This window comes from Phaethon lepturus, unplaced genomic scaffold, assembly GCF_000687285.1.
Source record: "Phaethon lepturus isolate BGI_N335 unplaced genomic scaffold, ASM68728v1 scaffold21809, whole genome shotgun sequence".
Taxonomy (NCBI): domain Eukaryota; kingdom Metazoa; phylum Chordata; class Aves; order Phaethontiformes; family Phaethontidae; genus Phaethon; species Phaethon lepturus.
In genome coordinates this window covers 28,171-52,456 of record NW_010564439.1, presented here as the reverse complement: position 1 = coordinate 52,456, position 24,286 = coordinate 28,171, and the positions used below count along the sequence as shown (strand labels likewise).

Sequence of the window (24,286 nt, the reverse complement as noted above, 5' to 3'; positions counted from 1 at the left end):
TTCTGCAAACATGTAATTGCAAACTTTAGAAGTCTTCTCTACTTCCAAGTAAATGTCCTTAAGGAAGAAAAACATTGATCAATGGTGAATCATATGTTTGGTCCCTAATTTAAGTTACTTCTTAACTTTAAGGTACCTGAAGGGAAAATGTTTCACGCCTGACCTTCAGTTGCAAAGGTTTTGTTATGCTTTAAAAGCTTTTAACTGAATTTGCAATGCCAAACTTGCAGCAGACATCTTTTCAGCCAGGGACCCTCACTCAGTCAGACTCCTGAATGGAAAGGAGCATTCAGCACTGAACAAAACAGACAGACCTCTATCTCACAGCATGTAAAAACATTCTCTGCACACAACTCTAGGGCCCTGAGAAGGCAGAAAAAAAGAAAGAGCAAAACATTTTTTATATCCATATCAATAGCATATGGAAATGTTCCAATGTGCTTTCAAAGTTTGACAGTTATTCATAATAATTCCTTTCAACATCTCCCAAATGTCCCCTGAACATCTCCAAATTAGAAGCTATATGGGAGTTATTTGTCAGAGATACCCTTATGTTTATTTTTATTTGGCCTTTCTTGGTTGCAATAGATTGTCAGGCAGTACACATTGAACTATATCAACACACCAAAGATCACACTGAACTGTATCCTGGCAAATCTATGTCACAGGGGTACATTTGCTGGCTGTGCAACTACGTATCAGGAGGAATAATTCAAATCACACTTACTACAATGTGAGTAGAACACAGGAAAAGTCCTATTTTAACTTCTTCAGGAAGCTGGTGAATTTTAAATACCAGGTTCTGCTTTTGTGGAAGAAAGCCTGGGCAATATCCACGGGCAATGGATTTAGACATTAATCTCCAGGAAAATCTGCCCTAGGTTGTATTTCTATTTAAAAGGTGGTTTTAATTTATAACCTGTGAAACCATGGGTGTATCTAGTCAGCTCTTTTCATCTTTGTGAAATAAATCATACTATAACATATATCAGCAATCCATACTCAGACACCAACAGCTTCAGAATTATCTTACCCTACTCAGAAATGGAACAGATGCATCATTGGAGGGCTTTTTTTCACTGTATATTTATGCATTTACTATACACATAGACGTTGTATACAATATATAGAAGCACAAGGAGTTTGAAGAGTGCTCACCATAAGTAAGAATATACAGTGGTTTTCCATTAGTATCCATAGTGGTTAGGCAAGGAGCTTTCGGTGAGATGGTCCCCCATCGCTGCAAAGCTGCTTCCAGAGAAGGCGGCCAATTTGTAACCACACCTAATTGTTCCCCACGCATAGCCAACATCTGAGCTCCTTCTGGCTTTGGCTGGTTTGGATCTGGCTGTTGAACTTATGATTATGAAAAGATATACAGTTACCATGTAAATTCTATACCTTGTGTACACCTGTGTAACCAAGAGAATAAGTTACCTTTGCAAAATATCCTGAAAATAATAACATGTTAGAAGGTTTTGAGAAGCAACAGAGAAATATAACAGAATAATTAACTTTAAACTTTAATAGAGATGAAGTAACTGAAACATCTCAGGGATGCATGTGCTTATCCTTACACTAGCTCTACAAGCAGGGAAAGAAACTGCTGAGGCAGCATGCATGTATTTACCTTTGAAATAATCAACCTTTCTTTACTCCTAAAGAGAGACGGAGAATACTTTTTCCCGGCAAAAATGCAGTAATGAGATAAACTGCAAAACTACTGAACAAATCTACTTTAACAAGTCATAAGTAATAGATTGATTTAAGTCATGTTCTGTTACAGTGCTTTCTTATAAACCACTATGAAGACTATTTAAATCACCACATCCTGGCAAATCTTAATTCTCAAAGCACTGGCCTCCAAAAAAAATTTCCATTTATTGGCTTTATCCTTGTTTCTATCTTACACTTAGTTCATCTTTTCAATGCTTCTCTCTTACACAAAGGATGTGTAAAACATTTAATACGCTCCCTCACTGACACTTTTTCTCATATTGGTGTTCAAAAGCAATGGCTGTAACCCACAGCTGAATGTTCTCAAAGCAAAGCTTCCCTCCGGTCTCTTCTGTGGTTTCTTTGCAAGCAGAAGCAGAAGCTGAGCAAACAAGAGAGACTTTTGACTCTACGGCTCTATGTCCAAGCTCACTACAAGCAGATTCCACTGAATACCAATGCTTTTTGGTACTTGTCAGTACAGGGAGGGCTTACTTAGCTTTCTAGAATGTGTGAGACAAACATTTTACAGAGTTGTAATAAGAGATCCCCAAACCTTTTGAAAAACAGTCATTTTACCTTCTAACAATTCCTCAAAGTCATCTACAAAGAACTCTCGTAATGGTGGTCGTTTGGGCCGTTTTAGTGTATTGACCAGCTGCTGAATCTTTGCTGACACTCTGCTGCTCACTGGTACTCCTGCAGGACAGGGATCAATGGAGACATCAGTCGACTGCTACGCTGAACACCACCAGACGTTAAGTGGGGTAAGAAAAAGGCTAGGACTGCAAGGCCACCACAACTACAGTTTCATGCCATACTGTGACTCAAGTATTCAACATTAAGACATTAAGATCATTTCAGCAAAAAGGAACAATGATGCCTAGTTTAAATAAAAACAATACAACAATGTCAGAGTGAGCTTGCAAAATTAGAGGGGAAACAGCACATAGACTGAGGGAGAGAAGCATAGTGAGAAAAACCTCCCGACAGCAAATGTCAGTAACCTTAGAGAACAATTCTAGGTGGCATTGACAACGGTCAGTGAGAAGACGGGCATTGGCTCTCCTCATGATCACTGGTCATATCAGTATTGTCTGACTAGACCGCAGCTCAGCAAGGAGTGTGGGTCATAGGCTCTGCCCCATCATTTATTCTGGGTTGCTCTTTACACTGTAGTGGACATCTGTCCAGTATCCGTCTTAAACGTGGTTCACATCTTTGTATTACTTTAGCTGTATTCACCCTGTATTCACTGAACATCCCTACAGCCAATCTCACCAGCCAGCAATCTCCAAAGGGAGTGTGCTTGCCCATGCAGCACTTTGAAAAACACAACTCTAAACAGGAGCGTGGGGCAAGAGGCACTTCTGTAATATAATCCCATCAATCACCTCCCCCTTCCTTTTTCCTAGTAGAGTGCAAAGTCTCTACGATGTTCATGTCATCCATTCCTGAACTAACAGCTTTCTGTCACTGCATTGCAGAAATTTCAACTTCCTACCTTTCCATAAGGTTGGCTCCAAAACCATTACCAAGTGGTTTTTAGAGCTGAAGCTGCTAAGTCTAGATGTGATACACTTAGTCAACAATTCCACACCTTGCTGAAATATTGTTTAACAAGTTTTAGAAAAGAGGAGCAGTAAATAAGAAAGGGTTTACAAATAACTGTTTTTCAAAAAAAAATAGAAAATAAAACTTCAAACTTTTCAAGATGTAGCTATCCTACCACGTCACATTCTTTGCCATTTAAATAACAGACTAGCTGTAACCAGGCAGAATGATAAAAGCAAATCTAAAGAGATTCACTGCTTTCTTTTGCCAAACAATTTCTACAGGGAATCAGCTCTGCTGCTTAAGAAATACTTCTCCATGTTGGCTTCATTTATATCAGTTTATTTTAGGACTGTAAAGATGCTGAAACTTTCTACGTGTTTAGAAGTGAAAAGTGCCCAGAAGAAATAAAGAGCAGATGCATACAGTAACCACTAAAAAGGTTACCATACTCGGAAAGAAAACAATTTTGTGACATACCATCACCAGTCTCCATAAGCTCAGCGTTTCCATACTTTGGTGCCACCCGTGCCGTTGATCCTTGTGGTCTCTCTACTTGTATTGAGTGTTCTGAGGTGTAAGTGGTAACATCTGGAGGGGCAGAATGATTTTCTGTGAAAAATAAGTTAGAAAGTTTAACTGTGTACCTCTAGTGTTGAAGGGCAGAAAAGCAAAAGGGAAAGGAAAGGATATTATTTGATTTTTTTTCCCCAACATCTGAACAGGTGTTAAAGTTAATACACAAAATTAATGTATACAACTATAATATACAGTATGATTTTAATGAAGTTTCCAATGATTAAAACAGGGGCTGTATATCTGCAATCATAGAAGCAATAAGCTAAAAAAAAAAGGATACAATTAGGTTGTAGGTTCTCCACTGACATTTAATTTTATGCTAAGTTAAAGCTTGTGAACAGCCTCAAATAGAAAAGACCCAGATAAATATACTTCTGATAGATTACTGCGTCATTTTTTCTGAATAAAAAGAACACAGCACATTCTCAATCACTTGCAAGTGCCAATGCATAACACTTGTGTAACCTCTGTATTTTGAATATGCCAATTTTAGTTAAGAAAAGAATTTGTTCATATATTAGGAAAAAAATCAATCATAGCAGGGTTGAAATCAGGGGAATGAAATAAAATGTAAAGAAACATGAACTTTGCATTCTGCATGGACACTTGCTTGTCTACTATTTTTAGATGGAGCTATTTCAATTCCTCTGCATAACAAAGACTTGCCTTCCAGAAGGCAAACACAATTTGGTCTGACTCATGCCAGCACTGCTAACCAATTCCACAGAGCTAATCTTTCTCTTTCATAGCCTGATAACTCAGCATGCTACCACAGTTTGTTTTCCCATGTTTTGAAGTCTGAATTTGTATTACCTACGTATTTGTACTATTTTTATGGGTTGATGGGTTGTCTCATAAATTTTTTCCGGGTTTTTATCCGCATTAGAGTAGACGGAGATAAATACCATGAGGAAATAACAACTTCTCTTTTGATTGACAGAAATGATCCACAACAGCCTCTGAGATACAAAAGGAGGCAGGTCTTCATTTTGCTGCCACTGAAGTGAAGAGGAATGCACTCCATTTTACAATAGGGTAAGAGTCTTTAAAAATGTAAAAATTTTGGAAAAAGTTCATCTTGTTCCAATAATATTTGCAAGGTGTGCTTTTTATTAAATCTGTCCTATAAGCATTATGGTGCCCTAACTCTACTACACCACCACCTTCTACAGTAAATGTCACCTTAAACGTAATTATAAGGCATTTTAATGAGTCTTGAACTTTGGATCATGATAATTTGTGTGCATTCAATCCCAGATTCATGTACCATCAACATAGATAACTGATTTTTATGGCTACACATACGGTAACAGGATGCTATATTAGATGCTTATTTTGCATACCTCTCATTTAAAGGTAGCATTTGACAGACAGTGATCATGAAAAATTAAGACATTATATTAACGTCTGTAGTTGTTATTTAATGCTTATATTCATTAATATCATAAGGACTCAACCTTATCACTCAACCATAGTATCTGTTTGAGGAAAACACAAGATGGCTTTTATCATGCAACTCAAAAACACCTTGCATCCTACAATGTCCAATTGAGCCTTTTGATTCTCATCATATCCATTGTTATAATTTTACTGAAGCAAACACCTTATATTGTGCTACAAGTGACTAACTGAAGTATAATAGCTTGGACAATGAAGCTTATGCTGGTAATTGTTTGAATAATGTCTTCATTTTAGATGTCATTATCAACTACTCTAGAATCAGCAAAATTTTTGCTTGCTAAGTGGCAAGAGTTTTTTATAGATCATGATTGAATTACTCAATAACTAAGTAAATTAAAAAATGCTGATGTTTATATTTTTATCTTTTACTTATAATGCAGTTTTGCTATGCAAATAGAAGAGATCATGACTAAGAAAATAATTGTACTTAGTCAACTATTAGTAACATGAGAAAGTATTTTTAAAGTTAGCTCTAACTGTTTACATCTTTTCAGTGAAGTATTTCCATCTTTCAGACTTTACAAGGCAAATTGAATTGGAGTTAAAGTATCTCTGTTCAGGTTTTAGCACTGAGATTATTTCTTTTTAATGTATAGGAGAGAAGATATGTGATGCAAAGAACCACAGAGCAGAGATGCTCTCCCTTCAGACCTATACACTTGAAACCAAATACTTCTTTGTAACACATTGTGTGGAGTAGGGTGAAATGACATAAGAAAGAAGCTTCCAGCTCTTTTGTAAAAGGGTTTCCTTTTGAACGAGCAGCACTGGCACATGAAATTACCTAAAAGAAACTACCTTCCCAAGGTGGCCACCACTGGCTAGCCAAAGAGTGGGGTTTTAGTACCCTGGCTGCCCATCTTCTATTTGCATTTCCATTAAGAAGAACTCTTATCCAGCAGAAGAGGAACATTACGGTTTGTCCTGCCATGTTCCTTTATAGTGTCTGCTTAACAGATGTCTTATCATAGCAATATCTACAGCTGTAAGCTTCATCCATTAGATTTAGAAATCGTCAGTCGGTTCCCTTCTCAAAGCCAGGCTTGGAGAAATGAAAGTCATACAGAGAAAAATTTGGTCTGAATGACTTCTAAAGAAAAAGATCATCGTTATGTTATGTGAAATATACCCTTTTTGGTATAGAACAGTCAATCTGGGCTTAGACTATGGACACAATCTGTATATATCTGCTTGGTCTTATGTCAGGTAACTTGAAGCACTGTTTTAGGTGTAGTTAAGAATAATGATCCTGACACATCTGTTGACTAAAAAGTAGAAACTGTGACAGCTGCATGACTTCAAAGCATTTCCTCCATCAAACACACATATTTGCATCACCTCCTCTTCCCATCTCTTCCAATATTCTTGCATCACAGACAGAACAGCTATTTCCAGATAAGGCGCTCTTCATTTCTGCCACTGATGTAATTTACTCCATTTAACGAAAATCCAAAAGAACCAACAATGCAGAGCGCATTCACGTAGAGATAGAGCACATGCATTTACAGAGCCTCGTGTTTGATGAGAAGCAAATAGGTGTAGGAATACTTTCCAGTGGAAGTTTGGAAGCACACATAAGCACCATATATTTGAAAAGTCTCCAGGAACTCAAGAAACATTCCTGCAATACTATATACTTGAAGAAAATGCAGCTTTTTCTTTCAAACAAGCTGGGCCTTTTGGTTGTCAGGGAAGGGAAATCCAGAGTCAGAGCCGCAGCTATTTCCATCAGCTCGGTTTCTCCCATATTCATGTCCAGGTGACAGTATTTTAAACTAGTCTGTATTATAAGTTGATATTCCCCTCAGAACATGTAAGAATTTTAAGGTTGTCAGAGAACTATCAGTCATGCCTTATGGCACATGGTTTTATGTTTCCTTGATTAGAAATCTATGTAGCCTTTAATTTGGAGAAAGGCCTTTGATTTTCAAACAGAAACATATTCAAAGCATAAAAAAGAAACATTAAATACACCTACAGGTTCAAAATTTTGTAGTGAGATTCTTAACTTTATATAAATTTACAGTCATAGGCAAGCGCCATGTGATTTTTATTACATGAACTATGTGAGCTTTAGGATGTGCTCTCTCTCCTCGATTTTTATATACATATAGATCCAAAACATATATACAGACAAATGAAAGCTTAAAGGCCTTAGAAATTCATAGAATACTGACCTAAAGATGGGTCAGAACATTAGATATTTTTTACAGATTTCACTGGCTTGACCTCTAAATGATTCACAAAGCTGAACTCTGATTATATTATAGCGAAAGCTGTTTATCAAATCCCATCTCAGAACTGCATTACAGTACTTAAACTGGAAAAATCTCCCTTTGATTCTGTGATGCACTCTGGAGGTCAAATCAGAAAGGGTATCAGAATGGAGGGTTTTTTTGGTTATCATTAAAGGTCTTTCCTGTTGCCCCTTAAATTTGTATTTATCAAAATTGGCATCTTCAGAGCATGGCAATATGTCCTTACATATTTACAGATGATTTCTCTCTTGCAGGCTGATCTGTCTCTGGAGAACAATTCTCTGGACCAAACAAACGTCAAGCCATGGGAATAGATGTTCTTCGTGATCAAGAACAAATTGTCTCCAGCAGCTGAGGAGCTTCAGAGAACAGGATTACTCTTCTCTCTCACCTTCTCTCCTACCAAAGAGGATTATTCACCTACCATCACTGGCACATTGCCTCTGAAAGAGCAAGGCTATCTGTGGGAATACTTCAAATCTATTACCTCTCAGAATACATTTAAATGCAAAATCCACCTCCCTGAATTGAAAAAAAAAACAGAAGAGCCATTTAATTTCAAATTCTTAGAGAAAGCAGCTCACCCATGAAGAAATACATCTTACAGTTATCATCTGTACAGCTTCTCTTAGATTTCTGGTGATCTTAGCAACAACAACTGATGGTAACCTTAAGATCACAGTCTCAATCTGCTAGCAGGTATCACTAATATTTTGTATCCAAATGACCTTCACATTACTACATCACAACTACTGTCCAACTAGAGATGCAATTTAAGGTATTTTATTGTCAGAATGAATAAAAATATGCATACACTGAGATAAGCTTAGCTGTTTGCTTCAAAGGAAAGAACTTTCTAGTCAACAAGAAGGCAAAATAGAACAAGTCAAAGAAGTAGTCTTTTTCCTCTTCTGCAGAATACTGCCATCTTAATTTAGCTTTCTGTATTATTTACCGCAAACTCAGTGATTATAAAAGAAGACTTACTGTGCCAGATTTAAAATTACTGAAATGTCACATTATAAAGAAGCTATATTTAAAGACACATTAAGACTTGGTGTGTGAGTAATGCAACCTTTCAGAGTTTGGATAAATTTAATTCTTTCTGCTATAATTTCCTCTAGCATTTCAAGATGAAGTCACAGAAAATAACCAAATGCAATGATTAATGTCTTCAGAAGTGTATGTGTTTCTAGAACAAGGTTCTAAGCTATTAATTTAGCATGAATTTAAGAACACAACACGAATTCTTCCCTTGACTGCAATTCAGCAATTCCAGACCATGGTGAGAGGATTACTTATCTGAAAACACAGGTGTTACATCAAGTTATACTCATAGCAAAAAAAAAAAAAAGGGATATGGACTACTGTTCCAGCACATAAAATCAGGAAAATTTAAGATGCTTTCATGTATCTCATGACATATATTTGAAAAGGAATGATCAGTTGAGGAACAGTCCCACAAAAGCGCATTTCATATGTAGTAGAACAGTAGCAAGGTTGCTTTATTTGTTCCAATATACATTCCAACAGATTTGCAGTGAGACAACCCAAAACACACAGCCCCAGCAAGAATGCACCCAAAGCAGATGCCTCATATGATAAACAGCAGTTACTGGAGAATGAAGGGAAAACAAACCTTGCTTTCCATGTGCCTAATCCTGTAGCTGCCTCATTTTAATAAAGACTAATGTTAATGGCACAATATTCAGAAAAAATTAATGTCGCGAAGCTTACCCCTAACAGAAAGAAAGCTTTGACTTCCTAGGATCTTTCCAAAGGTTATAAACAAGCTACTAATAAACTCTTCTCAAAGGTATATAATAATCTTTCCCAAGGACTATAATAGCTAGATATCACAGCCTAAGTATTCTAGATTCAATTAAGGGCAGGAAAAAAACGAGTTTAAGAGGACCTACTGTTAACAGATTTATCAAAAATCACTCAAACTATGTAATTGAAGTGGTGCAGCAGTAGGGAAAACTGGTATGCAAGCAACCCGTAATGCTGCATGCACTGATTTTCCTTACTGATGGATCATACACAGATCTTTTTTAGTGCTAAGTAATGGAAGTCATGCAACTGTGTATTTTAAGATATTTGGGAGCCAATAGCTAAGCCTTGTTTGCCACAACATAAGTTTACTCCAAAATCTAAATTGCTACTTTTTTTTTCCCGTCCTGAAATAAGAACATAGGATTATCTCTCCATATAATATATGTAAATAAAAAAAAAGGAAAGAAGAAAAAGCACAGTAAATACTTTTGTAAGACTTCATATAGCAGCATCAGCTGAATGTGAGAGCCAAAATTCATATTAAACTGGACATACTCAAAACATCCATATACTAACCTATATGCGTTTGAGCCATAACATCAGCTAGTCTGTGTGCAGCACCACTGCCTCCACTTTGTGTCGAGGAGGAGGAAGTAGTTGACGTGGTTGAGCCGTGGATCGCTTGACTGATCCAATGTTCCATGTTTATACTCCCCTGACTTGAAGTGGGAGTTCCCTGGGAGTCACCCTGTACGGAGCCTTCATCTTCTGACCCAGAAGAAGTATCTAGTAATTAAAAACAGCCTGTTAACTTGTGGTGATTTTGGGTTTTTGTAATAGAAATAAGGCGTGTTCATATTACAAATCTAAAGATAACTGCCATTAAGAAAAACTCATGAAGGTAGGCGAACATAACAAGACAAGTCTGTAATACTGAAAACCTTGAAATGAAGTCAACTGCTAACTGCGCACTGAGAGAGCTTTCCTGCTCTTAGGCCACGGCTTGTGTATTATTGTACAAAAATAAGGGTAACAAAAGAATCTTCCTTTATAAAGTGGATTGAGAATCTTCTCCAGCTGGAAGATCTCCAGCCATGTATTAAGAGTACAGAATACCCAAAATACTTTCGCAAGCTCACTCCACAGTGTCTCTGAAACATTTTTGCAGTTGTTGAAAGTCCACCCCTCAGTGAGAAATGGAGTCACAGCTGGATTCAGTGAGTATGAGACTGCATGAGGTGTGGGGTATTTTCACAGTCTGGTAGGTAAAAGAGCAGATAAATTTGAAAAGGGATAGCATGACTAATTGTAAAGACAATGTTACATTATAGCATTAGGGAATAAACCCGAAACGTGAAAGGAACTTTGACTCACATAAAATATGACAAGCTGGCCATAGTTACGTCCTCATAAGACCAAAAGGACTGATAAAAGTCGAGGTACCACCAAGGGCAAAGCAGTCATGCGATTTGCCCCTATTGACTTTCCAACCGTTCAGTTCACCTTCTCTTCAAACATACGTCAGTGCTATGCTCAGTGTGCTTCAAATGACATTTTAATTACTATACATGCAGGCAGATTATTAGTTCATAGCAGCACAAAGAACCATTTTTAAAATTCTCACAAAATACACAGACATGCTCACCTGGAGGTGTGTAGGCATCCATTGATGTTTGCACCACCAATGAACGTCGTTTTGAGGGCATGGGGACTGCCATTTTCCTTTCTTTGTGTTTAGCAAGGGCTGCCTGAACTGCTTCTGTGTGGACATCTGGAAGGAAAGAGAGGTTTCAAGTTAGCGTTCAGACAGAAGCGAGCTGTTTGTTTGTGCATTCAGCGCACCTGCACGCAGGTTCGTCTGTATGCCAGCTAGGCTGACAACATACATCAAATGATGAAAGGCCAGGAATGCACGGGCTCTCAGAGGGACTGCACGAGTCCTCACTGTAGAAAATGCAGCTATAGTGAACAGTGCTGTACCAACAAACAAGCTCTCAGAGCTGTACAATATTCCCAGAACAGTGTTGCAGTATTTGAAGAGTAGAAACGCTGCTTCCCTGGAGCAAACCTCTCCTTAACCAAGAGCTGTTACTTCAGCAACCATTACCGTCAGTGAAAGCATGGTGTATTAACACTGCCTGTTTTTAAAATGAATGAGGCACTACATAAAAGTTACACAGACTAAGTGAACAGGAACATTTGCTTGAAAGGCAAGAGGTATGTGAAATGTCACAACAGAAATGGCAGCAGGTCCCCCATTCCCAAATCCTCCTCCTGCCTCCTTCACTTGGCTTTATTCACAGAAAATTAAGTATTACATGGACTTGGCATGAGGTGGAATGAGAAGAAAAAGCACACTGAGCACAGGCCTGGTGCTTCACAGGCAGGTGCTACACACAGCTCACACCAGCCTGCTCCAAAGCATCCAATAGGTCCATGCTCCATGGACCATGCTCCATGGGGACAGAGCTTCTCTACCTTTCACATGTGTATATATAGCTGTCTGCCTCCCCAAGTCTGAAAAAGGCCATTTATCACATCTAAAAGACACTAGTGACATGTTTTGATTAATTATTTTGTTTTGTGCAAATCTTTTAGTTACTACCATAACTATACATTGAAGTAAGTCTGCCTTTAGTTTACTACCTTGCACTATTTGTCTGCGTATTTCTACAGGTTTGGGACAAGACACGCAAGAGGAGACTGGCTGCAAAACACATGGCAGCCAACAGAAGTCACTTATGGTTAAAGACGTTGACACACTGACATCTGACACACAACTGGAAGCACATTAGAAGTTGCCTTTTAATGAGTTGCCGTTAGTCAGCTGTAGAAAATGCAGCAAGTTGCGTGCGCTATCTAGCTGTTCCCACTTGTGAAACAGGAGCATAGTGAAGCAGGTTTAATCCAGAGTGATCCCACTTCTGCTGCTGCTAAGTTTGCTTGAAGACTACCCTTGTAGGCTGGTTTGGCAGCACGCAGCCTGTTTCCTACGCCTGTGTCGATGTGGTGGCAGCTCTTGACAGGCAGTGCTCCCCAAGAAAAGCAACAGGAAAGAGTATATATATCTTTACTTAAAGAGCTGTTGGTTGGATCACATCAGTATAAGAAACTTGTTTTAAGTAACAACTGGGAAGGATGACTAGGAGCATTAGATGATACACACTGCTGATAAAACCACAATGTCTCATTTCTAATAATAGTGTTCCCTATCTTCTGCCAGGGTGTAAGCACCTCTCAGTTGAAAGACTGTAGGGAAGAGTAAGTCCAACAAAAAGAACATTATCAGCTGCTTTTGTGAGGAGTTTCTTGCTTTTGTTTTAAATGATGAAGAGGATGAGCACGTCAGCTAAAGCAAAGCAAGAAAAGCAAACAGCAAAGCTGGAAAAGCATACTCAAAGGGCAAGAGAACTGTGTGGCCAACAGACCAAAACAAAGGAAGATTGCAATGCTAACATCAAACTAGAAAACAATTTCTCTCCTGTCGAGTCATTATTTTCAAATAGAAGGTTTAAGATCTTTCTTATAATTAAAACCTGATGAAAAGTTTATGTGAAAAGTATCAGGCGAAGAAAATAAACAATGTAAGTCTTTACCTAACAGCATGTCCCCAAGATAAATTCCTACCTGCTCACTCCACACCAATGTCAATAACATATACAGGACTGAACACGTTCACTAATAGCTTGTGTTTCTTATCCAACAAACAGGGAAAATTCTTGGTTTTCCTTCAAAGGATAGCAATTAGATATCAAGCAGTAAAAAATGAGCTTTCCCTTTTAAAAAAGAACAAAACTCTACAGCAATTTTTGGAAGAGAATAAATTTTGCTCATGAAGACAGGAAGAATTATTTGTATATTATTGTATTTAGAATTGTTTTTTACCGTGTTAGGAGGGAGATGAGGTGCAACTCAAATTCTTCAGAAGGTTTTTAAAGGCAGACAGCAGACAGAAAATCATTATTCAAATGCTTAGTGACAGCTGGACACTGAATCATAACTTGTGAATTCTTTGATTTCTTTTTTGATGCTTTTTTGATGTGAGATGGTAAACTCATCAGCTTAATTAAAAAACACTCTGCAGGGTTTTGATTTTCAAATGCATCCACAGGAGTCCAGGAATTGAATTGTTTTCTTAATAAAGCACATGCTTCATATGTTTATTTGTAATGGGTTACTGTGGAATAAACCACTATAGATCACTAAAAAAACCCCAGCCAAAACAAAAAAACCAACCCACCGGAAAGCAAAAACAATGGAAAAGATAAGAAACTGAATAAACAACAGGGAAGCTGGCTGGGGAGAAGGAACACACACACCTGCTCCCAGCCCAGCCTGCAAGGTCAACTATTCTGAAGGCATTATTTGGAGTATGGAGGCTACCAAAAAAAAACAGGACACATGTCTAGAAAAGGCTGAGGACAGACAGTCCAGAGATTGTCCAGGGACTGTCAGCAAGAGCTTACAGGCTTTTAGGAGGAGAGACAAAAAAGGCAGCAGAAACAGTCAAGATTCGATGAAAAATCTTTTCACAACGTTCTCACCCAGGAATAAAACTCTTTGTTAAATGAAGTGTCTCTAAGCATATAAAGAAAGGCTAAGGATTAGGTAAAGAATGAATAACAGCCTATATGTTTGTTTGGTCTTCTTTTTGAATGAAAGCCTATTGATGGGTTCTGAAGATACTCTTCAACCTATGTCGACAATCTTGTAATGAGTTGGACTTGTTAAGCTAATGAACAGCCTTCAAGCCATTCATACCTAGAGACAAGTCCCAAAGTACTGAGAAATCAGTGGTGAGGGAAAGCCAGATAAGAATTACACCTGAGAACAACTCACGGGTTACAACATCTATCTTGTAACCACAGTAAGACAGAAACAGTAAGTAGGTTTGTTCCCACCAAATATGAGCTGACAAAAGTGTCCGAACTGTCTTCTCAATCTACCCTGGCACACTCAGGCTAACTGAATCATATTGAGATTGAGCATTGCTTTAAAACACAGATTTCTTGTTAAATTTTCCTGAAAAAATTTGTCCACGTATCAAGATTTTGTCCAGAAACACCACACAGTTAGGAGACTGCATTTAAAAAAAAAAAAATTTTTCAACAAAAACGCCCCTCTCCTCTCTTTCCTCATAGTATGGCGTGCTACAATTTCTCACCTATTATAAACTCCTGATAGAGTTTCAAACACAGATATACCTTGATGTAGTTGCACTGAAGCCTTCTGGAAAAGTCTGAGGTCTAAGTGGAAAGAAAATGCTTTTAGGCAAAATGTTCTTTCATGTAGAAGTCTGTGACATTCTAACTACACTGTTACAGCTCATAAAATGACTCCAGGTCCTGACACTTCAAAGCAGTCTTATAGGTAAGAAAATCTTTATACTCTTCCCACCTGGCTTTTCCACAAGAAAGTCTCAACGGAAAATCTAGAGCAAAGTATCACCACCTCTATCTGCAATAGTAGGAACCAGTGCATAGTTCCTTATCTGCTGTTGTCCTCCACTGTTTTAGGTTGGCCAACCACACGTTGAATCAAATTTGTAAGTTTGTACTCAAGGAACCAATAAATGGGAAAGAGTAAAGGAACATGCTTGGGAAAGCTAATTGCTTAACTCGTGCTGTTGCAATCAACCTGGTGTTCAGTATTCAACCTGACACACATTTCGTATAGGCTGCCTGTTAATACTTAGCAAACTTCAGACAAAACAGCTCTGTCCCCAGTCTTTTCTCCGTTGCGTTCAAGCATTTTTATTTATTCGCTCCCTTTATTTTCCATGACAGGATAAAGAGGGTAAGCATACTTGTGGGAGCAAATTCAGTAAGTGAAATACAAAGGAAGTGGAACTGTAAAAACATGCACGTGATAGAAAGTTTCCCTTCAAAGAGCTAACGATCTATTAAACAAGAGATGAGGCCTCAAAACAGAGGGCAGAGAAATTAAAACTGGCATAGAGAACGAGGGTCCATAAGCTCAGACTCCCAGAGCGATGGCCTATGGCTTTGGCCACTGAGCTCCACAATCAGAACCTCTCATCCGTCGCGAGCAGAGGTAAATGTCCACGAAAGGATGCATTGCCCGGGCGCAGGCACTCTTATCATCTGGTTTCTCTCGTAACTTGACACAATGTTGCTCTCCTTGTTTAAATGAAAAGGCTTAGGAAAAAATAGAACAACCCACTAACCTACATTAATACACAGCACCACCTTGATATGGACACCGTGCGCTCCATGGTCTTTCCCAGCTTTATCCCTCGGTGTGATCCACTGGCTGCGTGTTCAACACATCAGTGCATCTGACTGTCCATGGCAAAGGGAGCCAGCCCATCTCTGCTTCTGTGGAACAAAGTGACATCCTATGTGCGCTGGCACGCTGCTCCGATGGGATCCCACCGGCATAAGAAACCAGCGGGAGACTGGTGAGTCGGTGGTCAGCACTCAGCCATGCCGGAGGGGTGAGCCTGTGCTCAGAGACTGTTCACGTTAAGCGCATGGCGACGTGGGAGGGAGCAGCCTATTCTGAACAGGCAGAACTGGGTGAAAGAAGGTATTAGGGACGCGACTGTATTAACCTCTGATAGCTGGGCAGTGTTCAAAGGTTAAATTCTAATGCCCAGAAATATAGAAGTGAACACTGTTAATTACAGATTGCTCATACTATTTACCCCTTTTTCACAGTGTTCTTTAACTATTTATTCCATACATTTTTGATGACCTGAAACTAATTTGGGGGGCATGACAATTTTTTTTTAGTCAGTAGTTGGGTTGGCACACAGAGAAAGAGTTTGGCTAGGAGTTTTAGCCTGGTTTGTGTCGGTTCTGGGATAGGAAAAGTCTCTTCTGAACTTTTACTCAAGCCTTTTCTGTAGAATGTACTTTCTCTTCTCCTTGCACAAATAGACATGTATTTATAAGTGGCAAGTTTCCTCTGTGACAAGCTGTCTTCTCCTAGCTATTTGCTTTGGGGAAGGCAGTACATATGATTCTTCTAGGCTCAGATGAGCTCCACAAGCAAATCAGCCTTCCTTTCCTGAAGCAAGAAAGCAATTGCTGGGCAATGAACAAGGTCAGCCATTTCCTGGTCCACATACGGAGTCATGCTGCAGTATCTCACGCTTCTCTACAGCTGCTGGAAGAGCATTCTTCTGAAGTGTGCATCTTCGTTTGGCATGGAGCATAACCATTCCCCTTACGCCCCATGAACAGGGATGCCCCGTTCCTTACTTGGGCCAGATAGAGTGCCCTTGAAAGCTATGAACTGTAACTGAGACGCTTGAAATATGCTGCATATTCCTAGTCCTCCCACAGACATTTTGCAGCTTTTAGCAGGAGAATGACTTTGCTCCTTTCTGTCCAGCTCTTTTTTAAAAAACAAAAAATCTATTCCACAAATTAGAGTTGCATTCTTCCTTGGTGTGGAGGGGTTGTTAAAATTCTTTTCCTATATGAGTTTAACACGCCTCAGCGGCTTCCTTTATTCAGTACTAGCTGCATTTGCTCCATAGGCATGTCAAACACTCAACAAACTGTAAGCAAAGTGATACCTCCTCACGGATCAGGGATCTGGGTGTTAGTTCTGCACGGATCACGAAACAGGGTCCTCCTCCTATGGAAAGCATCAACTACATTAAAAATTTCCACATTATAAAACTGTTCCTCACACCCCTTGCATAAAATGCCTCAGCATACAATAGAAAAACAGCATCTTCTTTTGCACTGAAATCAGGTCTTGCAGTTGTGTGTCAAGTAGTTCTCTTGCATCTAATTTATCATGCAGCCCTGTTTCTTCTTAAGGCAAGAAATTAGACTTGCTGTAGACAAGAGTTGTGCATTGCTAGAATAAAGATAGCATAAGTCTGCTTCTACCTATGTTTCAGATAAAATGCATTACTTCCATTTTCTTTGCTCAAATTTTCAGTTTCTCAGTAATCATAAAACCTTGACACCCAGTCACCAGCTGTTTAAGAAACACAAATATGGAAAAACAAGCTGTTGCCTAATTTTTGTTGTACAGATGCAGAATTATCTGAGTCACTACCATCTTCTGCAGTGTGGTTTTCCAGTTCTGAAGTTAACAGTACTTCCATCGCTGCTGTCAGCGGCCTTACGCCTGGAAGAATAAACCTGCCGGGAGATATACCTAGATGTGATCTGAATTTATCCATTTCATCTGTTGTTCCTTTTGCCTCATGCAATTCCTCTCCTCTGAGCAATATTATCTTTTTTTGATTTAGCCTTTGGAAACAAGCTTTCTTCCTTTGCTTTAGTAGCCAATTCCTGGTGACATGATGATATGACTGGGAGCAGGACAGGCCTGATGACGCTGAGAAGGTTTAGCATCCTTGCTTTTTATGGGATAGTCCACAAACACAACTGACTCGCTGGCAGAATGGCAGCTTATGAAGATCAAGGAGGTTGATGCTGTGCACTAATGAGTTGAGAAGGCCAAACAAGGTTTAGTAAGAGGTTATTTATGTTCTTATAATACATATTTATGTATATCTACTACTCTATACAGTATACTAGTATAGATACTACTGTGTATCTACTTATATTGCAGTAGAGGATCAACCCTGAAGTCAGACATTTAACAAATAAGTAAAACCACAAATAAGATTTTGTCTCAGGAAAGCCAGCATCTGGGGTGGGATCAAGGAAAGCAGCTGGAACAACAGGCAGAGAGGCGGCCTGCAGGAGGCAATAGGAGCAAGGGCAGTTATTGCTCCGTCAACACATAGTGCAACAGAAGAATCCTAACAGCCTTTGAGTTATTACAGGGAGGCAACTGATACTATGGGAAAAGAGCACAATCAAACCAGCACTATCAAAGGTGAATTTTGGCTGAAAATCCTAGATAAGGCAATGCGAAGTATAGCAATAGTATGCTAAGTAATTATACAGAGGAAAGGTTGGCAATCGCTGCCTTACAGGAAACTAGTAGTTGAAAGCATGAAAGTCTCTTATGAGTTTAATCAGACCTTTGTTGTAGCTACCATGGAAACGAAGGATATACTGAGAATTCATTTCCTAATATGTGGCCTGTAAACACTCTGAGTAGAGATAATTTGGTAGCTACATCTATTGGAAATGCAATCAGGAGGTACTAAATAGGGTGAGACATGGTAAATGTGGTATCATCAGAACAGATTACAGTCAGGCTTTGTCTTTTGATTGTCCTGGGCTGACAGCACTGACTTATTTTCAGGCAGATATAGGGCAAGTAATTTCATAAAAATTGCTGTGTTCATCCAACACAGATCAGTCCTTAGAAAATCACCTCACCCCTGGGAATGTGAAAGTAAGTGAGTCCATATAATAACGGATCTTTCCTGTGGGTGATGCTATAATGAGGCAGTCTCAGAATAATTTCACAATCTCTCCGGGTATTAAGATAGGCAAGCACATAGTCCAAACAGTGTGACACCTAATTTCTCTCCAGCTGCAAGCAGGTATGCTATTAATTCTGAAATATGGCATTCACAGCAAACACAGTGAACACTCGACTGAACACAAGAACATCTGCTCTAAGATGACACTCATTTATACGAGGGCTGTGGAGGTCATTAGCAGAAAAAAACTCTTCTTTACATTTCAAAAGACAATTTAAGTGTGTAAGTTTCATTCTTTGGGACGTTTAAACTATATATACAGGGCCCCTGGTTATACTGGGAACTGGGGATGGAAGTTCTGCTGAGTTTTCATGAATCTGGGGACAGATTTTGTTGACCTGCACAATTTTTGATAATGAAAAGTCAGCGTTTTAGAAAATATCTGCACTCCCATGGATGTGCCACCAAAAAAGGCCTGGATCTTCTAGGATGCTGCAGCCAACAACCTCCACTGGTGCAGGGAACTGTGGTCTGTGCACTCCACAAAGGGCTGTGCTGTGCTGCTGGGGACCCGCCAGGCATCTTCTAGCCACCTCCTGGTGCACACATGAAGAAGCTAGAAGCTTCGTATGTTCCCATGTGGCCAGAAAGCTTAACTCTAAAGAAGAAAAGCATCGCTGTCACCTCCCACTTTGGATGGCAGCGGCGATAATCCATAATTCTGGGTGGAAGGAAGGTAAAAGCTGAACACGCAGTTGGGAAAGCTGTATGGGCAGGTTGTGAAACACAGAGGTTATGTGATGGAAAGAGAGGACACCAAAACAGAAGACTGAACTCCTTATGATTCCACTGCTAGTTTTGCTGAAAGGCATAGTTTTTGCTTTACTTTGGATTCTTCATGTATTATAATAAAGCTGATTTTAAAATCTTTTTCTTTAAATTCTGAGATTTAAAACTGTATTAACTATACTCATAAGTGAAATAAAAAACCAACATGTAGGCCTCCCACTAATGATTTCCATCCCTCCATTTATTTATTATCACATTTGTAATGCAATCTGGAAGTCAGCTTCACATAGTGACTTCATCTCAGGCCCCCTTATTATGTGATCTGAAGTAAATCAATTTTGTGTTTGTTTCTCTCTTGAGATCCTTGAGTAATTTTCCTCAAGAGTTCTGCACTTACCCTTACAAATTTTTCTGCTGGGTCAAAAGCAAGGATGTGGTCGTATAAATTACATCTTTGCAAAAGTTTTTCTTCAATCTCTTTTTTGCCCTAACGTAGCTAGAAATTAAGTTTGTCAATAAGCTAAATCAAATAGGAAATTAATTTCTGAATAAGTGTGTCTACAGACAGGTTAATTAACTGATATTAACTCTTCCAAGTAATTCTCACGCACCTGAAGGGTTAACAAATTCTTTATTTTATGACGAGCTACCTTAATATTTATATGCAGTCCTGTCTTGATACACAGTACATTCATCATATTTTTCTTTCTCCTTATTCTTTGGAGAAATACTAAATGATGAAGGGTTCAATAAAGACGATTCCTCAAATCTTCCCACTCCATCCTTTCCTCTGCCACACACTACAACTCTTACATTCTCACAGTGTAATTATTTTTTGTCAGTTCTGGCAGATTGCAGAATGAGATCTTGAATGTCCTTTCAAAAACGCAAAATATAAGCTACCCATATATTTTAAAATCACCATGAGGTAAGCTGCAAACATGCAAAATGTCAGCAACCTTTGTTATGGTTCATACACACACTTACCTCATGGTAAATGAGAACAAATACATGGTAAGGCATGGACTGAAGCTCCTAGAGCAGAGCCACTCAGGGTCTGGTGCCAACTTCTCCTCTAGGATTTGGGTCTACAGGGAATGTTCTTCCATTGCTAGCTCCCTTATTGTAAATGTCCCTTAAACCTAGCCTGGGATGATTTGTTTTGAAGTTTAATGATTTCATGCTCAGTATAAGCCCTTCAGTCTTTTCCCTATTGAACCACAGTGTGGGAAAGGTGGCTCAGGAATTTGAGCCAGGAGAGTTGTAGTTAGAATGTGTTTGTTTTGGCAGTATCTCCAAAAATCTCCTATATTAAGATGTCTTTTAAAAGAAGTGCTGAGTGCGCTTGGAAAACAAGCTGTTCTCTGCAGTGGTGGTATCTCTGGGGCAGGGGTTGGCAGTCCTCCAAGAATGGTGTACCAGACTGATTTTTTCTTTCTCACCTTCAGAAGTTAAATGTATGGGAAAAAAATTCAGCAAGAATGAGTGGGAGAAGGGAGGTTTTCCCTGCCAGGAGTCCAGGTACCACAGCCACCTTACCAGCAGTACCCTTCCTCCATGCTCTCAGATGAAAGATGCTGATTCCACATACGCTATTTCTCAAAACACTCCATTTCTCAGCTCCCAGGTCTATGCTCATCCACTGCTGTGCCTTTTAAAATCTGTCCACATAGTTCATGTTGCACATGTGCTCTCATTTGCTGGTCTTTGCCCTAGGACGCCGTGAACCCTCAGACATAGAGGCAGTGCAATTTCACTTACGCTGCTACTTCCCACATCATGTCTGACATCTGGAAAACTCAGTTTTTTAGAGCTCATGTGTCTCATTTTTCTTAAGCATTATACTTGCTCCAGGCAGTGCACAACACTGGTCATCTTCAAGGCCTTTAGAGACCTCATGAGAAACAAGGGACTTAATAAACTTGGCCCAACCCATCTGTCATATCCTCATCTCATCAGAGGAGAATGCTACAGCAGAAATCATAGAGCCAAGAGCCGCTACCTCATTCCAACACATGCATGTGCATTTGAACATATTACACCACATTGCCTATTATTTACTGTTGATTTCTTAGTTTTTAATTTTTACTGGTGCATACTTTTTGTGTATTTATGTTATCCTTTTTTTTTTTTTTTTTTTTGTATTTACAGGCATGGAAACAGTAGAAGCCAGGTCCTGGAACATGGGAAGGTGATCTGGTTTTCAGCATTGGGATGGAGAACTGAAGCTTTTTGTTTTGGCATAATCTAAAGACCACAGGGGTGTCTCTTCGGAAAAATAAAGTTGGTAAGGACCTGATGTTTCATTTCTCGATGTGTTGGACACCCAGCTGAGGGAGGATAGCATACTTGTTCTCTGGAGAGGAGTTAAAACAGGTTGCTGAAGGTCTCTGAAGGAGAGCTGCTCTCTGAACCCCGCAGGCCATGACTGGCTGAGAAACGCAGATCTGTGCGATATTTATTGTCATCAAGAAAACACTTTCTGACCACAAGGACCTGCCCAGTGTACCCATGGCGTGTTCCGTTAGGAAGTGCCACAGCAGCAGATGCTGCCGTACTGCGCTGCAGCCTTTACGTGGCAGTAGAGCCCAGCTCTGCTTCAGGCCACCAGAACAGCCAGCCACAGGCAAGGGGCCAACCTCTAGCAGCAGCACTGCTTCAGGGCTACACTGTGGAGAGGTTACAGCTCACGATTTTAAGCACCAAAGCAGTAAGACCGTTCTTCCAAAAGCAAGACAGCCTATATGATGGTATTTTAAATAACAGTGGCAGAAGCTTCAGGTCGTTCAACGTTAGACAAAGCAGAACATAGCCAATGCTAACCAGGGAGCAAACAGGCCCCTAGTGACTATATGGAAGACATGTAGGGCCAACATCCTCCAAAACCCTCAGTATTCGGCCGAGTTCCTTTAGACAGCATAAGAATGCGAAAGCTAACACCATTCAGGTTACCTACTTGTTTACTCCTCCACATAATTCCTATCTCCTTATCTCAACACACCACACCAAATCCATGGATTTGCAGCTTCCAAAAGTACCTGAGAAACCTAGTTTCTAAACTGCACTAAGGAAACAAAGCTGTACGTCCAACTGCAGCTACATCTCCACAACCATTATCAACTTCATACTCAGTTTTGCGCCTGATTTTGCAGTCACATCACTTGAGCCCGATCAAGCCAGACGCTGACATCTATTCTGCGTGCAGAGGCAGAAGTGAAGTGCAAGCCAGTTCTCCTTTGACTGGGTTTTCTTGCCTGAAAAGCCACTGGCCAGAAAAGCCTCTTGGCAAAAGTTACTGATGCAGCCTACAGCAACATTTGGCTTCAGTGCCATCTTGAGCCCCCAGATAATGTTATAGTACAGGCCCCGGCTAAGGGATGGCAGCTGCTAAGAGAAAAACATTGCCGTGATCTACATTTCGCAAACCTTTCCAAATACTGTTTCTAAGAAGTGAGTAAATAGTAGGAGAATTTTTATATTCAGTAGTAAACAAATAAAAAATGCTTCTGAAATAATATCAGCTAAACTAGCTGCCACATTTGTATAAAGTAAATAATAGAGCTTAATCCTGCACTGATACACTTGTAGCATTATCTATTTCTCCAGACATCCGAAAAATGATCAAAGAAGTTGACATTTTGTAACATAATGATTTCAGGATCCCTTCCTGTATAAAAGAAGCACCCAGGAAATTTTAAACCTTTTTGGTTTTAAAGAATTAGACTAAATTCCCAATATAGGCTGAATTCTAAAATCAATTTATCTTAAAACACAAAGTATACCAGGAACATTCAGGAAAAAAATAGCTTCCATAAACTCAGAGTCAATTCTATTTAGAATATAAAAAACTTAGAAAACAGGTTTTCAAATTATAGTGCTGAAAAATTCTGTTGCAACATTAATGAAATAATAATAATAAAAAAGACTGAAGTGAGAAAATAGGTAGGGATTTAAAATGTCACAGTCTGACATTTCCCATAATAAAAGAGCCTAAGTTGAAGGTGGTATTAGTGGCAGCAATGATTTTGAGTCTCCAAAGAGAGTTCATTAAACAATCTCTGCTGACATCTAAATTTATGTAAAAAGCAAAGGCATGGAAGGAGAGTTGGATGACTTTCAGGATGTTAGGTTTCCCATTAGGAAAACCTTACCAAGAAGAGACAGAAAAGGACTTTGATCAGGGTTGGAGTAGAGGATTTGTTTGCAGATGTTAATTGAAATAAATTGTGCAAAAAAAATAAGGAAGGGAAATGTTTTCCTAGAAGTGAATTACTTATTGGTTAAAGACTGTGCATTCATTTTGTTTTGGGCTCTCTCCAAGAAGATGTGCCAAATATGACAAGCACTGAAACGGGGTAACAGCTAGGCTCTAATAATCACAATATGATCACAGCAGAGATGCTGAAGTATTGAGCACAGCAAAACAACAAGTGAAACAAAGGCTTCTGCCTGAGGCAAATCTAAATCTGAAGACAAGATAACCAGAAAGAAATCTGACTTGCAAGTTTGCTACCTGCAGTTATAGAGAGTATGAGTCATGAGACCAAGAAAGAAACACACTTTTGATCTCACAGGGGCAATGTATAGAAGGGGAGAACATCATTCAGGATAGAAACATTGCCCTCTATCTTAGCAAAGCTCCTCTGAAACTAAATTTGAAAAGATGACCTGATAACTTTTCAAAATTGAAGTGGACGTTTACATTTACCTTTACTGACATTTGCTACATACAGTTTTCTTTTGACTGAGTGAAGATGTGGTAGCTGTTCAAAATGATTTGCTGGAGAGCTTGGTGACTTGCTGAGGAGTCGTGCCATACAGC

The 24,286-nt window shown here is 39.2% G+C and overlaps 1 protein-coding gene across 1 annotated transcript in view; it reads right to left on the bottom strand.

The window, feature by feature from the left end:
* Positions 1-24,286, bottom strand: part of LOC104626853 (disco-interacting protein 2 homolog C-like) — a gene marked incomplete at both ends in the record, with an annotated part of 52,063 nt that overhangs the window by 12,985 nt on the left and 14,792 nt on the right. Inside the window, 4 exons of the mRNA XM_010294878.1 lie at positions 1,159-1,356; positions 2,296-2,415; positions 3,751-3,882; positions 10,990-11,115. Of these exons, the coding sequence (XP_010293180.1) occupies positions 1,159-1,356; positions 2,296-2,415; positions 3,751-3,882; positions 10,990-11,115 (576 nt within the window). The remainder of the gene's footprint in view (positions 1-1,158; positions 1,357-2,295; positions 2,416-3,750; positions 3,883-10,989; positions 11,116-24,286) is intronic.